General features: G+C 41.2%; 2 protein-coding genes across 12 annotated transcripts in view; one reads left to right on the top strand and one right to left on the bottom strand.

Moving 5' to 3' along the window:
* The window catches only part of SUN3 (Sad1 and UNC84 domain containing 3), a 42,201-nt gene extending 41,403 nt beyond the window's left edge, over positions 1 to 798 (bottom strand). The window contains exon 1 of one of the 6 annotated variants that reach the window (XM_053260254.1): positions 615 to 798. The gene's annotated coding sequence lies outside the window, so the exon portion shown is untranslated. Of the gene's footprint in view, positions 1 to 360; positions 434 to 477; positions 497 to 614 lie in introns of those variants that run through there. The other 5 variants (XM_053260255.1, XM_053260252.1, XM_053260257.1 and 2 more) reach the window with 5 other exon arrangements.
* Positions 799 to 897: 99 nt separating this feature from the next.
* Positions 898 to 21,936, top strand: part of C6H7orf57 (chromosome 6 C7orf57 homolog) — a 48,728-nt gene continuing 27,689 nt past the window's right edge. For 2 of the 6 annotated variants that reach the window (XM_053260263.1, XM_053260259.1), the window contains exons 1-3: positions 901 to 1,045; positions 2,486 to 2,591; positions 19,938 to 20,135. In XM_053260263.1, coding sequence (XP_053116238.1) covers positions 2,531 to 2,591; positions 19,938 to 20,135 — 259 coding nt within the window. In that variant the 5' untranslated portion in view covers positions 901 to 1,045; positions 2,486 to 2,530. Of the gene's footprint in view, positions 1,046 to 2,485; positions 2,592 to 2,652; positions 2,684 to 19,937; positions 20,136 to 21,936 lie in introns of those variants that run through there. The other 4 variants (XM_053260262.1, XM_053260260.1, XM_053260265.1 and 1 more) reach the window with 4 other exon arrangements.

The following is a 21,936-nucleotide window of genomic DNA, read 5'->3' as shown; positions in this document are numbered from 1 at the left end:
TTCATATGTGGAATCCAAATTGAAGTGAATCAAATCCAAATCGAATCTGGGATGACTTGGGGGACAGATTTGGACACACAATTGGGGTGATTTGATTCAAGCACAAATAGAATGTAAAAAATCGATTCATGCACATCCCAACACAGCACCGATTCTGTTACAGCTATAATTATATCAAGCCTTATTAAGGATGGTGGATCCCCTGCTGAGCATTCATTCCTCTTTGCCCTCCCCACACTCTGTGTGTGGTCTATATGGTCTCGAAGGAGATCACTACAAGGGAATATTCCATTTTTATCTTTAGAACAACCCTACGAGGTGGGTTAAGCCGAGAGGCTGTTGTGACGGGCTCAGAGTCACCTAGAGAGTTTCGTAAGTGAAGAGACATTTGAACACGGAATCCCCGCTAGAGCAATCCCGACCCAATAGCCACCCCCGCGGCCGCCCCTTCAGAACTACCACGACTGTTAAAAGTACAATCACGAGAGCGTTATGGCGAGGAGAAGGGACGGGGCACGAGCACTCCTGTCCTGACTGGGTAGTCGACACAAAGGAGCGCGACAGAGGGCCAAGAGACGGACCAACTGATGGAAGGGAGGAGCGTTGAAGCTCGCCTTGCCTCTCTCGCTTGGGATGTCCCCAAGCAACGGCGCCTCCTTAGAGGGAGGGAGGAGGGAGCTCAGCTGCTTCTCCGTTGCTTCGTGGAGCAGCCTCTCGCTCTGATGAAGGCGACCAAGTCGGCCCCGCCTCCTCCTCAATCTCCGCCCCCTTTCCACCTCCTCCGCCTCCTCCTCCGCTACCCCGCGCCTCAGGGAGAGAGAGCGGGAGAGGGCGCGAGTTCCTCGTTGCCATGGAGACGGGGATTGTTTGTGGTTGCCGCCGCGGAGTGACCGCCCTCCTCCTCCTCCTCCTCTTCTTCCTCGGTGCGGCTCTTTCCCGTTCGAACTTTTCGGCCGGCAGGAAGCCGGTAACGGGGCGCGAGAGGTTCCTTCGCCTCTTGCGCGGTCCCAGCCGCGGCGAGGGACCCTGACAGCAAGTGCTGCCGGTGGGTGTCTTTTTCCTGGGGTGGGGAAGGGGCTGCGGCGATGTTCCCCTGATAGATTTATTGGTGAAGGCCGATAAGAAGAAGAAGGCCACCCCTTTCCTTTTAGTGTTGGCTATTTTATTATAATAATTATTATTATTATTATTAATTTATTTATTTATTTTTGCCAGGTCGGGCTCCTGCGCCTTCCATGGTGGAGCTCAGCCCTCAGATGAGCCTCCCCAAACATGCTCCAATGGATAGCATTCATATTGAAATATTCTGTATTTTATTTTCACAACAGCTCTCCAAGGTAGATTAGATTGCTGAGGGAGAATGTCTAACTGGCCTTGAAAGGTCACCCACCCAGAGAAATGTGTGGGCAACTGCATCCTCTCATTATGCCACACTACTCTTTCAAAGTAACTCTTCTGGAGGCATGCGGTTCTTCGTTTCTGTCTCACCCTGTGCCTTTTTAACAACTAAATGAAGGGCAAAAATTAAACAACGGTAGCTTTTGCTAGCATGGGGAAACCTGACACCTGCTAAATTCGTGCTTGTCACACAACAACATGTTAAAGGTGCAACTGGCAGCTCTTGTTTCCTTCCTCTATATGGTCTGGTGCTACTCTTACCTGGACTGGGACGAGTGCAGAGGCATACAGATAAAATAAATTGAGGATGTGTAAACAAAAGGTAGACCTTGATCCACAAGTGGACCACCTAGTGCCTGTTGATTGCTGGAATTCTTGCAAAGGATGCTGAACTAGAAGGATTTTGATGTGATCCAGTAAAAATATTTCTTATTTTTTATCACCGTAAGAGTGCAGTCTTGGAATAATTTAACACAGATTAGTTTTGACTTTCACTAGTAAGAAACTCTGCATGCTTGGTTTGTAAATATAACACAAACCAAGACCTTGGGATTCTGGTTAAAAAATGTGCCCAAGTCTGCATGCTTGGTTTGTAAATATAACACAAACCAAGACCTTGGGATTCTGGTAAAAAACGTGACTGGGGGCAATGTATTATTTAAAAGTATGCAGCTTAAGAGGTTGTGTGTGCGTGTGGAGGGGTGTCTAGTAGCCTCCGTATATTGTGTAAGTAAAGTAAAGTTGTATCATCGAGTTGGTGTTGACTCCTGGTGACCACAGAGCCATGTGATTTTATTTGGTAGAATACAGGAGGGCAATTACCATTGCCGTCTCCTATATTGCTGCTGCCTGATATAGGTGTTTCCCATAGTGTGGGAAACATACCAGCGGGGCTTTGAACCAGCAACCTTTTGCTGTCTAGGCAAGTTACTTCCCTGCTGCTCCATTAGGTGGCTTGTGCATGTGGTGTACATACTTGAATACAGTAAGAAATCACAGATGCATCTATTTACCAGTCTGCATTTAGCATTTATAACATCTGATCTAGTGAAATGCCACTTAAAAAACCTTCCTTCCCATTGTACAGGTATGAGGAATACAAATAAAGAGCCTCGTGGACCCTCAAACCGATATGCACCGTGTGGCAAGTACACTGTTTATGCTTGTACATATGTGTTGTTTCTCATGTAAAGGTCTCACAACTGCACATCCTCTGAGAATACCATACATTTGAAGCAGATCAATGGATTCAGCCTATACTCCTATAACATGCAGCATGGAACAAGTATGCTATGTAACTAGCAATTAAAGGGCCCCTAGTTTGCGATCCAGAGGGGGAGTGTAAAGAATGGTGGCAAAAGCAATTGTTGGGCCAGTCTACTACCCCCCAATTGGTCATCCCATAAAACTAGTTGCTGAGCAGGTCCAGAGAGAGAGGGAGGTTTGTTGTCACAGTTGTGTGTATTCTGTGGGCTAAAAAATTTAAACATATGCCAAGGAAAGCTGGATTCTGCAACCTGGATAAATTATGCAAAAAGAGCAAATGTGCATAATAACTCTTGTGCATAATTTATTCTGCAGAATTTAGCATTTTTTCTGTTGGGGTGCCCCATATATGGAATGCTCTCCCCAGAGAGGCTCTCCTGATGTAACCTCATTGTCCTTTCAGTGCCAAACACTCTGTTTGACCAGGTATTTTCAGCATATTCTTTAACTGATTTTTATCTTATAGTATAATTCTGCTGGATTCTATTGATATTAATGTGCTTTCATGTTTTAAAATCAATTTTTATTGTAGTTTTATTATTTATTATACACTGTTCTGGAAGTTTTATACTGAAGGGTATCATAGACTATATTTATTTATTTATATAAATAGGGCAAAGGGAGCCAGTGTGGTGTAGTGGTTAGAGTGCTGGACTAGGACTGGGGAGACCCGAGTTCAAATCCCCATTCAGCCATGAAACTAGCTGGGTGACTCTGGGCCAGTCACTTCTCTCTCAGCCTAACCTACTTCACAGGGTTGTTGTGAAAGAGAAACTCAAGTATGTAGTACACCGCTCTGGGTTCCTTGGAGGAAGAGCAGGATATAAATATAAAAATAATAAATAATAAAATAAAAATAATAAATAATAAAATAAAAATAATGAATGGTAACATGCAGTGTTCTCTCTAATTTTTTCATCTGTGTGTGGAATCAGTTTTGTTCTGGGTGGGAGTATCAAGGCAGTCTGTGCACACATGCATTCAGTATCTTTAACCTGAGAGGGATGTAAAATTAACTGAGCGGACATTAAGAAACTTGTGAGTGCAGGCATCTGCGCACGCCTTAGAGGGAACACTGGTAACATGTAGAGTGTTAGGATTTTCTATACCATCAAGATGTATTTTGCTTATTTTTTGAATTTCTCAAGCTTATTCAGAAGTAGAAACTAATACCAAACAAAATTCAGAGTTTTGATACATGAGGGGAAGGGATGGTAGCTTCTATAATAATGCTCAGAAATGTGTATTGCTATGCTACAAGTGCTCTTTGTTAATCTTTGATATGGGAGGAGGAGGAGGCTTAACTGTCCTCCATTTATGGTTCTCTATAATTCTGCAAGGCCATCTGCTTTGAAGAAACTGGACCCTTTCCATCATCAGGAACTTACTTCAGATAGTGTGTGCATGCATCTGTGAGAAAATGCATCTGTTTACTGCTCAGAGTTCTTCAGCTTCCACTGGCTGTGGCACCCACTGAAATATCAGCAATTGTATCGTGAACATTATTCATCATCATCAATTTTATTACGGCCGTTGGCCAGCAGAAATAGGAATAACAAAAATACTCAATACAGTGATCAATAAAACAGTGCTAAAACACAATAAAACAGAATACAATCACTCATAATAAATTACTTAAAAACAATAGACAGCTCTCGCAATTAAGCACTTAATAGGGACCTTAGCCTGATTGCAATGTAGAAAAAATTAGCTACAGTTGTTGTAACCCCGGGGCTTGAATCCGCGAGGCAGTAATGTGTATAAAAGAGCTCACACCTTCCGGGAAAATTGAGTAACAGAGGGGAAATAAGTTCTTCTCTAGCATCCCGATATAAAGAGCAATATAACAGTTCATGGGTGACAGTTTCCAGAAGTGAACATTATTCATGACGACTCCAAGTTCCAAGGCCACATGGGAACAGCATTTGCCAGTAGGTAACAAGCCATCGCAAGAAAGCTTCCAACTGAATCGGATGTGATTATTGCAGAACTTCTTGCAATCTCACTCACTTTGAATTCCCAGGCTTGGTGGCGGGAGGTGTCTATGTATACTTTAGACCAGGGATTCTCAACGTTGGGTCCCCAGATGTTATTGGACTTCAACTCCCATAATTCCCAACCAAAGGCCACTGGAGCTGGGGATTATGGGAGCTGAAGTCCAATAACATCTGGGGACCCAACATTGAGAATCCCTGCTTTAGACTACCATGTTATTCTTTTGTTGGGTCTCTGGACATGTTGGAATTACATGCGACTGACTGACTAGGCTGCAAGAATGGCAATCCAATTTATTGATTATCACCTATCTCTAGATCTAAATGGATGGTTCAGTGGCAAGAACTATAGGAAAAATTGGAACAATGAATTAATTATTTTAATTCAAACCCATATTCTGATCATGGTCAAATGCATCCTGTAAGAATAGCAGGAAAGAAGCTGTACTAACTTGTCTAGAATTGGGCATGGGGACACCAGAACCTGTTGAAGGAGGAGGTACCACCAGTATGTGTCCCTTGTAGTGTTCCCCTCACTATTAATATGTATTGCTTGAGTGTCTACATTTTAAAATATTTTCCAGGCTCTTCTGTAAACCCATCCACTTGAATTAGACTATATTCTTCCAGACAAGCCTGCCCAAACCCTACAGTAATAAGCAGAGGCCCTCTGAGTCTCTCTGCCTATTAAAAATAGGTAAACGGCAACTGGATAGAGGGCTGTATCTTGTGTTGACCCACGAGGACTGGGAAGAACACATTTGACAGGAGCCTCACAAACCTCATCAGAAGGGGTTTGAACCAGACCTGATGAAGGGAGACAAAAACCCAGGGTCAAGAAAACGTGCAGAACCAAAGTGGAGCAGGGCTGCTCAGCAATTAGCAAGTCACTACAGCAAGGAAGCCAGAAGATGGTGATACCCATGGTTTCCGATGTGTATACACTAATGCACAGAGTATGGGAAACAAACAGGAGGAATTTTAAATCCTAACACAAAAAAGCAAATATGATCTGATGGGTATCACTGAAACATAATGGGATGAAATTCATGATTAGAATATTGTACTTGTGTGACTTGTTCAAAAGCATAGACCCAAAAGCAAGGGGGGTTGCAATATATTTAGAGAATGTATACACCTGCACAGAAATCCATCAACTTAAGCAGGGAAGTCCAACTGCAAATGTCTGGGTAAAAATAAAAGGAGAGAGGAATAAAACCCAGGCCACTCTGAAGGTTTACTATAGACCAACCACCCAGCCAAGCAGAAGACGTGGCTGGTGCTTTCCTTAGATTACTAAATTTTCAGAGGCGGATGTTAGTAATAGCGGGGGGTATCAGCTAACTGACATGTTTTGGAAGTCTCTACTAAGAGCAGGAGGTCCAGGAAGTTATTGAATCTCACTTGCTGACAACTTCATCTTTCAGAAGATGGCATAAGAAACAAGGAGGACTGCTATCCCGGACTGAGTCTTCACCAAAGGGATAACTGGTTGATGAAGTGAAAGTAGGGGGTATCCTGGGAGAAAGTGAACATTACATCTTGAAATTCATGGTATCTACCTACAGCCTCAGGAAATCCGATCTGTACCCTGCATTTCAGGAAAGCTGACTTTAGTGCACTCGGAGGAAAAACTAAATAAGATCCTATGGCTAGAAATCCAAAAGGAAAAAAATCTGTCAAAGATGGATGAGAAATTCTGAAAAGTGAAATACTGAAGGCATTATCTTAAGCAAATCCCATGAAAAGGAAAAATGGGAGACCTCAAAAAACCAGTGTGGATGCAGAAATAACACTCTGGACAGCTGCAAAGCTTACAGTAAATATTTAACTCAGGAACATTTGACTAAGGAAGAGTGGTCTGCACCTGTAGAGATGTTGTCAGCAAAGCTAAGGTTCAGAAAGAATGAAGCTTGCAAGAGATGCCAAAAACAACAAAAAGGGATTTTACAGATGTGTCTGAAACAAGAGAAGGGTCAAGGAAGTGGTAGGTGGGTTGCTTGGAGAAGATGGTGAAATGGCAATGTGTGACAGAGAGAAGGCAAGACTATTTAAGACCTATTTTGCACCTGCTTTCTCCCAGAGGGCAATTGTGGCCCAGCTGAGCAACAGAGGCACACATGAAGAACGGAGGGAATAGTACTTCAAGATAGGTAAGGAGATGATGAGAAAACCCCTAACCACTTTAAATGAGTTTAAGTCTCCAGGTCCTGAATTACAGTACATCCCCATGTACTGCAGATGTGATTAGAACCACTATTACCTTTGAGAACTCCTGCAGAGCAGGTGAGGTACCAGAAGACTGAAGATGAGCAAATGTCCCTATCCTCAAGGAATAGGGGAGGAGAAGCTGGGAAACAACAGAACTGTCAGCTTCAAGTTAATACCTGGCAAGATCCCAGAACAGATTATTAAGCAGTCTATCTGTGAACACTTAGCAAGAAACTGGTGATTATTAGGAGCCAGCATGGATTTGTCAAGTACAGGTCATGCCAGACAAATCATCTCATTTTTTGATAGATTTGCTAATTTAGCATTGTCTCCTCCTCCTCGGACATAGCATACCTTGATTTTTTTTTGGGGGGGGTATATTTTTTAATTCGATTTTCACAACACAACAGGACAAACACAAATATTACAAACACTCACAAACACACACAATAAAGACTTCCATCTCATCATTGGAACAAGTGTTGTTAACAATAACCGTATCTTGCCTATAGATTAAACATTCTCTCCCCAGTAATTCATATAAAAAACAACTTTCGAGTATTTCTAAAACATTTTTTATTAGCCATCAAAGGCCTGACAAAAATCCATTTTGTGATGTATTTTTAAATAGACAAGAAGAGGGTCCCATTCTTTTTTAAATTCTTCAAATTTATTTCTTAGTAATGATGTTAATTTTGCCATTTCTGCCAATTCTAGTACTTTAAGAATCCAATCCTCTTTTGATGGGCATTGACTGTCTTTCCATTTGCGCGCAAATGTCAGTCTTGCTGCCGCTGTTAAGTACATGAAAAGGGTCCAATATTTCCTCGGGAGAGCATTATTATCAATACCTAATAGTATTGATTCTGGACTCTTAGGAAAAGTCATTTTGAATACTTTTTAAAGTTCGTTATATATTGAGTCCCAAAAACCTCTCGATTTATTACATGTCCACCATAAATGTATATAAGAACCCTCTTCTTTCTTACATTTCCAACATTTATTTGACATATTTTTGTAGATTACGGCCAACTTTTTGGGTGTAAGATGCCATCTGTACATCATTTTCAAAATATTTTCCTTTAAATTAGAGCAAGCAGTGAATTTTATATCTTTTATCCAAAGTTATTCCCATTTTTCCAAATCAATGTTATAACCAAGGTCCTGGGCCCATTTAATCATTGAGGTTTTTACTACCTCCGTTCTTGTATCTTCTAATAGTAATAGGCCATACATCCTGGATACGAGTTTTTCTTCCTTATTGCACAACTGTAGTTCAAATTCTGACTTTAGTTGGTTAAAAACCCTTTTACAGTCTTGCTTAAATAAAGCATTGATTTGATGGTATTGGAACCAAGAAATATTCCAACCCTGCATATGTTCTAACTTTTTAAGTTCATATTTTACACCTTGAAGGACGAGCAATTGTTGATACGTGGGCCAAGATTGTTGCATATTTTTCTGTTTTCTAGATATAACTTCTAATGGGGATACCCAAAGTGGGATTTTTGCTTCTAACAAAAATTTATTTTTCATCCATACCATATACAGACTTTTTCTAACATAATGATTTAAAAATTCTTTATTTACTTTTACCTTGTCATAAAATAAATATGCATGCCACCCAAATCTTAAATCAAATCCTTCCAAATCCAACAATCTTGGATTTTTTAATGTAATCCATTCTTTTATCCAAGTTAGGCATATCGCTTCAAAATACAACTTAAAATTTGGTAGTGCAAATCCTCCTCTCTTCCTATCATCTGTTAAATTTTTAAAGTTTATCCTTGGTTTTTTGCCTTGCCAGACAAAATTCCTTACATCTTTGTGCCATTGGACGAAAATTGACATTGAGTTTATTATTGGTACTGTCTGGAGGAGATATAACATTTTGGGAAGAACATTCATTTTAAAAACAGAAATTCTTCCGCTTAATGATAAATTCAGTCTATTCCATCTGCTCAAATCCGTCTTTATTTCTTTCCAAGTTTTGATATAGTTATTTTGAAACAATAATGCATTGTTTGTGGTAAGCGTCACTCCTAAATATTTTACCTTTTTTTCCACTTTAAAACTAGATCTCAGAGCAAATCTTTCAATGTCTTCTTTGTTCATGTTTTTAGTTAATACCTTTGTCTTGTCTTTATTTATATAGAACCCTGCCAGGTTCCCATAGTCATGTGCACGGACCGGTTCGGAGGCCATTCTAAAGGCCTCCAGACCGGTCCGGTCACGGGGTGGTTTTGGTTCGGGTGGGGGGTTCCAATTAAAACAGGGGGGGCTTTACTCACCCCTTCCTTTAAAGTCACCGTAATTTTTGTAGTAATCGGACGGCAGGGTGCCGCCCGCGCGAAAGGCTTCCTAGAAGCCATTTGCAGCCCAGCCGGCAAAGGAGAAGGGGACGGCAGGGAGTTCTCCTGCCGTCCTCTTGTAATGGGGGGGGGGACATTTGGCAAGAAGGGGGCAGCGAGGGACCTCTTGATAGCTGCAGGGGGCGGCCGCCAGCCGAGTGGGGCTTAGCTTGAAGGGGGCGGCAGGGACTGGGAGCGATCCTGCCGCCCGATTATAGTTTATGTATACAAATGGAGGAGCCGAGCGGAGATTGAAGCGGGCGGCACCCTGCCGTCCGATTACTACAAAAATTACGGTGACTTTGAAGGAAGGGGTGAGTAAAGCCCCCCCTGTTTTAATTGGAACCCCCCACCCCAGTGCCGGACCGGTTCCGTGCACACCCCTAGGTTCCCATATGATTCTAATATCTCCAATAGTGTATCAATTGATTCTAAAGGATCTTGTAAAAATAACACTATATCATCTGAAAAGGCTCTTAATTTATATTTTTGTGTCCCTATTGTCAATCCTTGTATTTTAGTTTCTTCCCTTATCATCCTACACATAATTTCCAAAACCAATATAAACAATAATGGAGATAAGGGACAGCCTTGTCTAGTACCTTTTTGCAAACTGAAATAATCTGTAAGTTCTCCATTAACCTTAATATTTGCTTTTTGTTCAGAATATATAGACCCAATCGCCCTTATGTAATTAACTCCAAACCCTAGAGTTTCCAAAGTTTTCAACATGAATTGCCAGGAGATATTATCAAATGCTTTCTCTGCATCCAAAAATAACATGGCCAGTTGTTATCATTATATTTTTCATAATATTCTAGTACATTCAAGACGGTTCATACATTATCCTTTATTTGCCTTTTAGGTAAAAATCCCGCCTGATCTTCATGAATTAACTCTACTAAGACCCCCTCCATTCTTTTAGCAAGTATAGAAGCATATAGTTTGTAATCGTTATTAAGCAGGGAAATTGGTCTATAATTTTTAACCAAAGATGTATCTTGACCAGGTTTTGGTATTAATGTAATTAATACATTAATGTAATTAATACATACCTGCCTCCATGACTCAGGAAACCAACCCTTCATCATAATTTCATTCATTGTTCATTGTAGTGGTTGGGACAATACTTCACTAAAAGTTTTATAATATATAATTGGGAGCCCATCTGGCCCTGGCGATTTCCCCCCTTTTGCTCGCTTAATAGCATCCTTAACTTCTTCACTGGAAATTGGAAAGTTCAATTTTTCCCGCTGTTCAGAATTTAATTGTGGTAAGTTTCTTAGTTGTAAAAATTGTTCTACTTTATTTAACTCAACCTTTCTTTTTTGATAAAAGTCCTTATAGTATTTGTAAAATTCTCTTTTAATCATTGACTGTTGGTTAATAATACCACTGGAGGTGCTCAAACTCGTTATATAGTTCTTTTGCCGTTCAACTCTTAGTTTCCAGGCCAAGTGTTTTCCTGGTTTATTTGCCTGTTCAAAAGATTTCTGTTTTAAAAATTTTAGATTTCTTTCCATCTCCTCCACCGTCAACATGGAGTATTTCTGGTTTAATACCTTTAGGTGTTGAATCAGAGTTTGATCACCTTTTTCCCCAATCAGTTTCCCTTCCAAATCTTTAATTTGGATCTGGATTAAATCCTTATTCTCTTGTTTCTTTCCCCCCCAATATGCATTTTGTTGAATAAAAAAACCCCTCATCACTGCCTTACTTGTGTCCCATATTGTCTTCATTTGTAGATCGTCCTTTAAATTTATCTCAAAATATACTCTAAGTTTTTGTAAACCTACTTTCACAACTTTAGATTGATTCAAAAGGGACTCATTTAATTTCCATTGATAATTTTTCTTTATTCCACTTTTCCACTTTAATTCTATAGGGTTATGGTCAGAAAATATTCTTGGCAATATATCAATATCTTTAATTGTTATCATCATGTCTACATTGGCCCAAATCATGTCTATTCTTGTATGCGTCTTGTGCATATCTGAAAAGAAAGTATACTCCCTCACATCTGAGTTTTTAATTCTCCATATGTTGTGCAAACCAAAATGCTCAACCATATTGAAAAAAGCTCTTGGTAATTTCCCATCATTTTTCCTCAAGTCTGTTGTATCTCTGTCAGCCTGCGTTGAGACAATTCCATTAAAGTCTCCCATTAATATAATCCATTGCCTATCTATCTCTGTTAGTTGTTTTTCCAATTTTCTATAGAATTCTGCTTTTGCCTCATTAGGGGCATATATGCCCACTACTATGTATTTTAAATCTCCAGCCTTTATCTCTACCACCAATACTCTTCCATAATTATCTTTATATAACAATTTTGGCTCTAAGAAGTTTTTTATATAAAAAACTACGCCCCTTTTTTTCTTAATATCTAGAGTTTCAAATTGCTGACCTAGTGCTTTGTTTTGTAAATACTTTCTATCTCATCTTCTTATATGCACTTCCTGTAGGCAAATCCAATCCAATTTTCTTTTTCTCAAATCATGAAATATTTTTTGGCGTTTTGTTTTTATGTTTAAGCCATTTACATTTAAAGAAAAGAATTTTATTTCCATAGTGACTATTTGTTTATATTGCTAATTCCTCCCTTATTTAGCGCCTTGTGTCTTTTGTACGTCCTCCGAGATCTGAAGATCGTTCCTATATCTACGAAGAAATTGTTTTACTTTTAAGTCTTCGGTTAGTCTATATTTCTTATTTTTAAAGGTAAAGGCAACCCCTTGAGGGAACTCCCATCTAAAGGGGATTTTGTTTTGTTTTAGAATATCAGTCAAATCTTTGTATTCTTTTTGTTTCATAAGAAATCTCTTTGGGATTTCTTTCATCACCATTATAGTTGGACCGTTAATTTCCCATTTATCTTGAAAATGGGCTTGTATAATATGATCTCGGGTAGATTTGGAATTAAGTTGGACTATACAATCCCTAGGCACTTTATGGGAGACTGAAAAAGTGTTTACTCTGTAGGCATCTTCAACCGTCCTTCTATATTAGGTACGTCCACCTGTAAGAGTTTAGCTAATTCATTTGTCAGAACATCTAGTAAATTTTGAGTTGTATTTTCTGGAATTCCCCTTATTCTGAGCATTCTTTCCCTCTGTGCCATTTGCAACATTGCAAGTTGGTCGGCTAACTCTTCCTTTTCCTTTTCCAATTCTTTTATCTCCTGACTTACAGCTTCTACTTTTTTAGAAGTTAGCTTAGTATCCTCCACCGTTCTCTTACTTATTTCTTCCAAGTTGTTACATTTGTTTGAATTGTCTATAATCCCTTGTTTCATCACTTGTACCTCCTTATTCAACTACAACATATCTTGCTTTAAGACCTGTGAATCTGCTTTTATCTGCTGTATATCCTCTTTAAGAGTTTGCATATCATTAACCATAGACTGTACTACTTCGTTATTTGTATCTAATTTACTATTAATGGCTTGAAGCAGCTCCCAAATTTCACCAGTGGACCTTTCCACTTGGGGAATCATTCCCATTGGTAGTCTTCTAGCCATATAGGTTTGGGTTCCAGTTGGAGTATTCTTATTCTTAGACATTCTGATATACAAGGCTACAGTAACAAATTGGATATTTACAACAAGAGTAACTCTTTAGCCAATATACCCCTCCTGTAACTTCAAAGGGGAAGGTATAGTTTCCACTTTGAATCCAGTTCACTCTTTAACTCTTTTGAGTTTACTCAAAGTGCATCTGTTTGTTCACTCTGTTATATAGACACAGGTTTACTCAAGTTCATATTTATAGACTCACACCCAAAACCAACACTTAAAATGAGATTGTAGACTGACAATTTAGTATCTTAGACTACTTTGACTAGCTTTGGCAAGATTTAGTTCACTATAAGTTACAGGGCTGGCTTTTCCGAGGAAGCAACAGACGCATTGCATCTGCTGCTGATGGAACTTGAAGAAAAGCAACAACAGTCTCAGAGTGTGCTGTGCCCTCAGCCTGAGCTCCGACTCTCTCCTTCCTGTCTCTTTCAGGGAATCTGCATACAAGTGGATTGCAATTTGCAAAGATAGACAGACTAAGCAGAGGTGGGGGGGTGGACTGGCTTCCCTTTGTTCTGCTCAGTCTGAGTCAACAAGTCATCAAGTCAAATCAAAGGGACTCTCTTTGTTTTGCAAAGGGACTCTCAAAAAAACTTGACCAGAGCCACGTAGAAAGAGGCTCTCCTCCCCTCGTTTGCTCTCTGGGCTAGACTCTCTGTACATGCACATAGTCACTCCTCACCTCATGTGTGAGGGAGGCTCTTCAGATCAGAGTGAGGAGAAAGGAGACATGGGGAGCAAGACCACAGGCACAGTCTCATTTCAAAGAGGAAGCATCCTTTATCATTCATATTTCAAAAACAGTAAGCAAAAATGGAGGGGTGCATATAATGGGAGATGTTTTGTGAAATGGGGAGATACCAGGCATGAAATCACTCTGTGTCTGTGATTCTGGGGATGGCAGAGTATTGAATGCAAAACATGCAGTGCCTGTAGAATCCAGGGCAAAAAAAGTGCAGTATGTTTTAGTTGCTTAATGCAGTATAACGTTCAATTTAATTTTCAGTATGATTATTTTGAGTTAATTGAGTAGAATTTACAGGCATAGGTAGGGACTACTTTTTTTAAAGGGTGAAAATAAGGAGCAAGGACTACTTGAGTGTTTTGCCTGCTTAATCATGACTGTATGCACGAAATTGAGATTAATTGGCACAAAGAAAAAAGCCTGTGTGTGATCTTGTGTAAGTTTCAATGATGAGATAGAGGGGAGTAAGAAGGATTTTGTAAAGGTGGTTGTTCATGCTGGCCAGTGAATTGCTGTGAAATGAATACCTTACTTATATGTTACACCTTAGTTTAAAGAATATACATACGGATCTCTCTCTCTCTCTCTCTCTCACACACACACACACACACACACACACACACTCACTCCTCATTCAGTTCTGGACATGTAAAGGTAAAGTGTGCTATTGAGTTGGTGTCTACTCCTGGTGACCACAGAGCCATGTGGTTGTCTTAGGTAGAATACAGGAGGGGGTTACTATTGCCATCTCCCGTGCAGTATGATATTATGCCTTTCAGCATCTTCCATGTAGCATATGTATAAATGTGGTGTAGTGGTTAGAGTGTTGGACTAGGACTGGGGAGACCCGAGTTCAAATCCCCATTCAGCCATGAAACTAGCTGGGTGACGCTGGGCCAGTCACTTCTCTCTAAGCCTAACCTACTTCACAGGGTTGTTGTCAAAGAGAAACTCAAGTATGTAGTACACTGCTCTGGGCTCCTTGGAGGAAGAGCAGGATATAAATGTAATAATAATCTGTAAGGGACAGAGGAGCCATGAGATTTCATAACCCCGTGAGAAATGAACCTGTTCTTCTATAGGCCATAAATAATATAGCTTGAGAGGCAGATACTTATCTCTTCTCAGCTATCCTGGAGACCTTACTTCTTGTAAAGTCAGAACCAGAGGTGGGGGGCTGGAGGTGAGATATAATGTTTTTGTGTGCCACACTGTGCATGGTGCATTATTTGCGTGTAGGAACATAGGAAGATAGGAAGCTGCCATATACTGAGTCAGACCATTGGTCTATCTAGCTCAGTATTGTCTTCACAGACTGGCAGCAGCTTCTCCAAGGTTGCAGGCAGGAATCTCTCTCAGCCCTCCAACCTCCTGCAAAAAACCTGGGTCTCGCTTTTTGCTCTGCGTTGGCGCAAGTCAGCATGGGGCATAGCATGGTGGGGGAAAGGATCTTTCAATGGCAATATCACACAAGTATTAAAAAGAGAACACCCAGACTATTTGAGAGATTTGTTATTCACACTTTAAAAAAGGAAGGTTGAACCGGATCTATTTGAAGGAGCCTCCTCAGTTAAGCAGCTAAGGAAAACAATTTATGGAGAGATTCTAGAAGTGGGTTTCTTAAAACCTGATTTAGAACGTAAACGCTACAAACACCGCACTTCACAGTACTTGTTGCAACCCGATCACCCTATCGCTCTCTTTAAAGAGAAAAAAGTCCCTTTCCATTTATGAGAAACAAGGTGGCGCTTATACCATCAAGTACTACCACTTAATGCGGCTAAGCCATGGCTCCCAGAGGACCAGCAAGAGTGCCCTAAAATCACCTGCAAACAGAAAGCTAGTGAGCTAGGCAAAACATTCAGGGAAACCCATTCACATTTCTTAAAAGAGTGTGTGGTAGCCAAAAGAGTGTGGCAGGGAGTAAGCAAGCTGTTAGAGTGGCCTGATTTGGAAAAACAGACTTGGGAAGAACTAACCTCGGGTTTGAGCGATAGAACCTCTTTTCGAGGTCCCAGAAAGAAACCTTCAAGGAAACGGGACGGAACGGGTGCCCCCATACTAGGGAATTGGAACGTTCCCCTCCTCGTAATCAGATTAGTAAACTTGTATGTCAGTTATGCAATGCTAGTGCATAGGAATAGGGAGGGAAGACGCGACCAAGAGGTTCACGCAGATGAGACAGTAAATCTCTTCTGGAAAAGTTTGTATGGTCATGTGCAAAAAGACAAGAGTATCTCTTCTAAACAGCAATGGGACAAATTGTGGAAATGGACTTTGGACGTAAATCCCCCCCCCCCATTACCTGATGTGCCTTGTAATCCCCCACCCCCGAGTTACAGTACTACCTGCATATACTTCATAACCTTGTGTGTTTCCAAATCCTTGTGTGTAAATCTTTGTAGATATATCATGTACAAACAACCACTTTGTATATAATTGTGCTTTGGCAACGTACTGTATGCTTTGGTAGTTTGTTGGTTCAATAAAAAAATCTTGTCCTATTTAAAAAAAAAAAAATCTTGTCCTATCTTTGGAGAAGCCAGGGAGGGAACTTGAAACCTTCTGCTTTTCCCAGAGCAGCTTCATCCCCTGAGGGGAATCTCTTCCAGTGCTCACACATCAAGTATCCTATTCATATGCAACCAGGGCGGAGCTTGCTTAGCTAAGGGGACAAGTCATGCTTGCCAGCACAAGACCAGCTCTCCTCCTATTGTATCAGTTTGAATCTGTAACTGACATTTCCATCAGTGAAGTAACTGACATTTCCATCAGTTTCCATCCCCTAACTGTCCTTTCAAGTGGCAGACAATCACAGAAGCTGATGACAAAGGTGTGCTATCCCTTTAAATGCCACAGGCCTTGGATGGTTCTAAGCCAGGCCTGCCTTCTGACAGCTGGGATGGATTCTTCAGCCTTGAATTTTTCAAACAGGCTTGGCTGCTGTTCCCTGATGGCTTGCTTGAATTCTTGCAGTCCTCAATCTGGTCTCTCTTTATTTTATTTATTTATTTATTATTAGATTTATATACCGCCCTTCCAAAATGGCTCAGGGTGGTTCACAACATGATAAACAATTAAAACAAATTAACAATTAAAATCAAACTATTAAAACTGCGTAGCCATTCCCCAGGTCATCAGTATCTAGCCAGCAATGACTCTCTTCCCTGGTAAACTGACTTCCTGAAAGGGAACAGGCACCATAGCTCTTTGCCTGCCCTTCTTCCTTCAGCTCTGACTCCATCTTCAGCCTTCTTTCTAAGACTTTCGTCCCATGCAGTATCTTCCACCCAATCTGCCTGAAACCCCCATCACAGGCCCTTAAATGTGTGTGTGTGTGAGAAAGAGAGTGATGTGCACACACTGCCTTGATAGTGCTGCCCAGAACAAAACTCTTTCTGCTCACTGATGGTAAGAATTAGACGGAACGCTGGTTGGGAGGGCAGTCATCTCATAGAAATTGGTGGGGAGAGAAAACTTCAAACAATGCTATTGTAGGACTGAAGGGAAGATGATCAAGTGACTTATAGAGTGAATTAAGATGCCATCCACTTCAGTTTCTAACTATCCTGCAGGAACTGGGCTACACAGGAACACATATATCCAAACTATTTTATTAGCATAGAATTGTGCTTTCTTCATAGTTACAAGTGATAATTCATTTGAAGTATTTATAGTAACCTATAAGTAACAGAGCCAGCGTGGTGTAGTGGTTAGAGTGCTGGACTAGGACCGGGGAGACCCGAGTTCAAATCCCCATTCAGCCATGATACTAGCTGGGTGACTCTGGGCCAGTCACTTCTCTCTCAGCCTAACCTACTTCACAGGGTTGTTGTAAGGAGAAACCTAAGTATGTAGTACACCACTCTGGGCTCCTTGGAGGAAGAGCGGGATATAAATGCAAAATAATAATAAAAAATAATAATAATACATAATTATATTATATACAATGTTATGTACATAATTACATAAAATCTTTGTGTATTAAATTTTGAATACTCACTAATTGTATTTTGAATTTTTATTTTTCACGATAACTAAGGGCACTCAACAGAGTGTTGCATCTGGGCACCAGATCCCCTAGAACCGGCCCTGATAAGTTACTTCAGCAGAATTGGTAGCCGTTTGAAAACATAAAGGTTAGATTGGGCGTTAAACTTCCCTCTCTTCAGAAAATACTGTAAAGGTATAGCTCTTCTTCTCTGTAGATATACTTGCAAAGTCTTAATCACTCTCTGTATAGAGCTAGAGTATCCCGACCATACCTTGGCATCCAAAGGCAACCAGAAAACATTGTCGGGTAGAGTTCTCTCGCAAGTTGTTATTTTCCTTGTTCTTTTAGATGAGATTCTTAATAAATCCCTTTGTTACCTCATTGGAATTTGGTAGAAATTGCAACGCTTCCGAGCTTGGTTTTCAGGCAGCCTGAACTCCACACTACAGAACTCTCCTTGACTCTAGCCCTGTCGTTCGACTGGTGCAAAGAGTCTGCTGCTTCCCCGCGCCCCTTCGCAACAGGAGCTGACTTCTCCGGGCTGGTGAGTCTTTTACACCTCCCAATTTAATCCAGTGGGGTGGGGGTAGTTAAGGAGTCCCCCTCCAAATACTTTCTGCAGGTCTTCTCTCGGAGACTTGGAGACTCGAAGAGAAGCGTCTTGCTCGGTCAGCATCGGAACCGGAAGTGCTTACCTCGATTTCACCAAAGCATTTGACAAGTCTCCCTCAGTATCCTTGTGTACAAGTAGGTAAAATGTGGGCTAGATTATGCTGCTGTTAGGTAGATTCATGGTTGGTTGAACCACCATATGTTTAGCAGGGGGAAGAGAAAGGGAGATATGATCGCTGTTTTCAAATATATGCAGGCCTATTACATAGAAAGAGGAGAGGACTTACTCCTCTGGTCAGGACTAGAACCAATAGGTTGAAATGACAAGGAAGCATATCCCCCTCCCCCTTTTTACACTTTATATCCCGTTCTTCCTCCAAGAAGCCCAGGCGGTGTACTACATACTTAAGTTTCTCCTCATAACAACCCTGTGAAGTAGATTAGGCTGAGAGAGAAGTGACTGGCCCAGAGTCACCCAGCAAGTATCATGGCTGAATGGGGATTGGAACTCAGGTCTCCCTGGTCCAAGTCCAGCACTCCAACCACTACACCACACTGGCTCTTTACAAGGAAGCATATTTCCATACAAAGAAGCAAGACAGCAGGAGCTGTAATTTTAAGAACTGTTTGGCACTTGGACAGTCTGCCTGATGCAGTTGCCTGATGCAGTGGTGGTCTCTGTCAATATTATGACACAGGTTTACCATCTCAGTAAGAGCTCTTTAAAGCCCTACACAGTGTGGGGCTGGGGTATCTGTCTGTCGGACCACGTTCACCCATTTGAATCTGCCAGGGCCTTTTGTTCAGCTTCTCAGGCTGTGGTGTAGTGGTGTGAAGCACCTGACAGGGTTTGTGCGAGAAGAGTGGCTGCTCCAGTTGGGTGCTCTGGGGTTTGGGGGGAGTACTGCCGTGCGGTGCCCCAGCCCCCTGAACCCCAGGAAGACACCACACAAGTGTGCGGTGCCTTCCTGGGGTCCCCCCTCCCCTCCCCCCACCCTGTGTGTCAGCCAGGGCTGCAAGTTTGATCAAATAAACAAGGTTAACGGAGCACTCGCTCAGTTAACCTCATTTAGGGTGAGGGGTAATTAGGCGGGCTAGCCACCAGAGAAACACCAGGCTTGCCCATGAGCCTGGTGGTTCTCACAATTGCTTGAAACCAGGCTAAGGTTTCTAATGCTTTTTGAAGATCCTGAGAGAGGGAGCATGGTGAAGCTCCCCCAGGAAGTCATTCCAAAGCCAAGGAAAAGGCATTCCCTCTGGTCCCCACCAACCAAACCTCATGGGTTCAGGGGGCTGGGGTACCGCACGGCAGTACTCCCCCCAAACCCCAGAGCACCAAACTGGAGCAGCCAGTCTTCTCGCACAAACCCTGTCAGGTGCTTCACACCAATTCTGTGAAGCGCCTCTTAGTGTTTTATCTGGAGTCTATATCTGGTTAAACTTGTAAACTTTTGAGGTTAGTTTTATTTGGATCCTATTTTTAACTAACTTTTAAATTTTTACATGGTTTTGTTTTTTGAATGTTTTACTGTTTTATTATTCTTGTAAGCTACCCTGAGCAGTATTTTACTGTAAGAGTTGGATATAAATATTTCAAATAAATAAATAAATAAATATTGTGATACTTTGAAGTATTTTAGACTATACAGTGAATGTTCCCTTTCGCTTTCACAGTCTTCTGTGAAATCGTTCATGTACAATATACTACATAAAATGTGAATTTAATGTCTGTTGCTGCAATATTAATTACATGCTATTTACTGTAACTATTTATTTCTTGTCAATACAGACTGGTACTATCACATACCGCTGAAGCGGACAGAGGAGCCTGCTAATTCTGAAGTTCCACCACAACCAGCATCCCAAATCCCAGGTCTCGGTGATTTAGGAGATTCTCACAGTGAGATTACCTTTGGGGGGCGAAGGAAATGGATCAAAGACACTGATTCAGAATATGTAAAGTTGGCAAAGCAAGGAGGACGACCTGGTGATTAAATTCATATGAATATCATGGATATTTCAGGAAGCTCATGCACATTACATACAGATAGTCTGGACACTACTATGAGGAATATGGGGAAACTGAAAGAACAGAATACACAAAGAAAATGTGGATTTTGGGTCTCCCCACCCGTGAACTGTGTAGTGCCAATGCATAACATTTTAATTATTGCAAAATGAGAGCTTTCTATGCCTGCAGCTATGTTCTCCTTACTATTGTTGTGAGATGTGCTGAAAGATTATAATATTCCCCTGAAATTACTTGAGTGCTGTCCCAGCAAAGGTATCTGTTTTGTGTCTACAGACAGTGGCCAACATCCAGACTAATGCCGTGCTTATGCAACAAACAGAGTTGTGCTTGTGCAAACAATCAGGTAACTGTATGATGCCCCGGGGATGCTTGGAATTGTGCTCTTGCACAAAAGCAAAACAAATGAGGAAGAGGCTTCACAACAATAGGTGCCCCACCCTGTTGCATAAGTCTTACGTGTTTGCACTAGTGCAGAGCTACTCAACTGTGAGCCTTCTGCAGATGTTGGCCTACAACTCCCTCAATCTTTGACTATTGGCCACTGTAGCTGGGGATTATGGAAGCTGTAGTCCCAAAACACCTTGAGGGCCCTAGAGGAGTAACTTTGCACTTGCACAAAACTAGTCTAGAACATAGCCTTAGCACATCTGGCTAACGCAGCATCAAAGCTCTAATGCAGCATGCTTGCACAAGCACTGCACTTAGTCTGGATGTCCGCCAGTGTTTCCCCCTTGCATTTAAAGATCCTGTAATTGTATTGGGTAATACCATTTATAACACTTAACTTAGTTAACAGTGCTAAAACCTTATATTCACTTGGATTCTGGGACACCCCCCCTTGTATTTGTGTCAGCTTAAATTACTGTTTAAATAACAGTTAATGAGCCTATTCTGTATTATCAGGCCGTAAAAGATACATGGAATATAATCCACTATATTAATTACTGTGTTGCAGTTCACTTATTTGAGAATGTACTAAATATACCACAATTTGGGATTTATTGCCAGTAGCTCAACTTGAATATTTTATATACAAGCTTACCTCACTATCTACTGACTCACCATCTGGGTTTTGCATATCTGCAGTCAGGTAATGGACACCACTTTGGCATACGTGGAAAAAAACAGCTAAGAAGGGGTTAATTCTGTGGGTCGGGGATGGCCGGAAATGACCTTGGAGGTTATTTCCAGCCCCCATTTTGTGGAGGGGAGCCATTTTATGGCTCATGTATTTAAAAACCGCAACAACTGCCATGATTTTCTCCCAAATTGTGGGGTCTTTTGGACTTGCAGGGGGCATCCTTGGACTGCTGAAGACCCGTGGAGCACGGCAGGGCACTCTATTTAGCCCATTTTTGCATTTGGGGGGTGATTTCTTAAAAGTCTGTGAACCTATCCTCTGTGATCCCATAGACTCAATAACTCATCCATGGTTTTGTTACCTGTGGTAATCTGCAGGAATGGAAGCCCCACGGTTAATGAGGTACTCCTGTAAAATAAAGCTGCCATATGGAGGAAAGGTGGTTGTAGTTCAGCAAATGTTTTCAGTACTTGGTTGCAATAGGAGGTTCCCCAAGTTAGTAAGATCTCACCTCATTTATCTCACCGCCAGTTCTGAACTTACTAACTGGAGACTCAGAATTTGTAAGGAAAGTTTCTGAGGAACCAAGCAAGCTATGCCACATACATATATGACTTACATATGTCACTGTGTCACATAGGTTACATATGTCACTGTGGAATTGCTACAGTAGTC

The sequence above is a fragment of the Hemicordylus capensis genome, chromosome 6, assembly GCF_027244095.1.
Source record: "Hemicordylus capensis ecotype Gifberg chromosome 6, rHemCap1.1.pri, whole genome shotgun sequence".
NCBI classification, from domain to species: domain Eukaryota; kingdom Metazoa; phylum Chordata; class Lepidosauria; order Squamata; family Cordylidae; genus Hemicordylus; species Hemicordylus capensis.
Note: the sequence above shows the minus strand (reverse complement) of the source record. Positions and strands in the feature narration are given on the sequence as shown.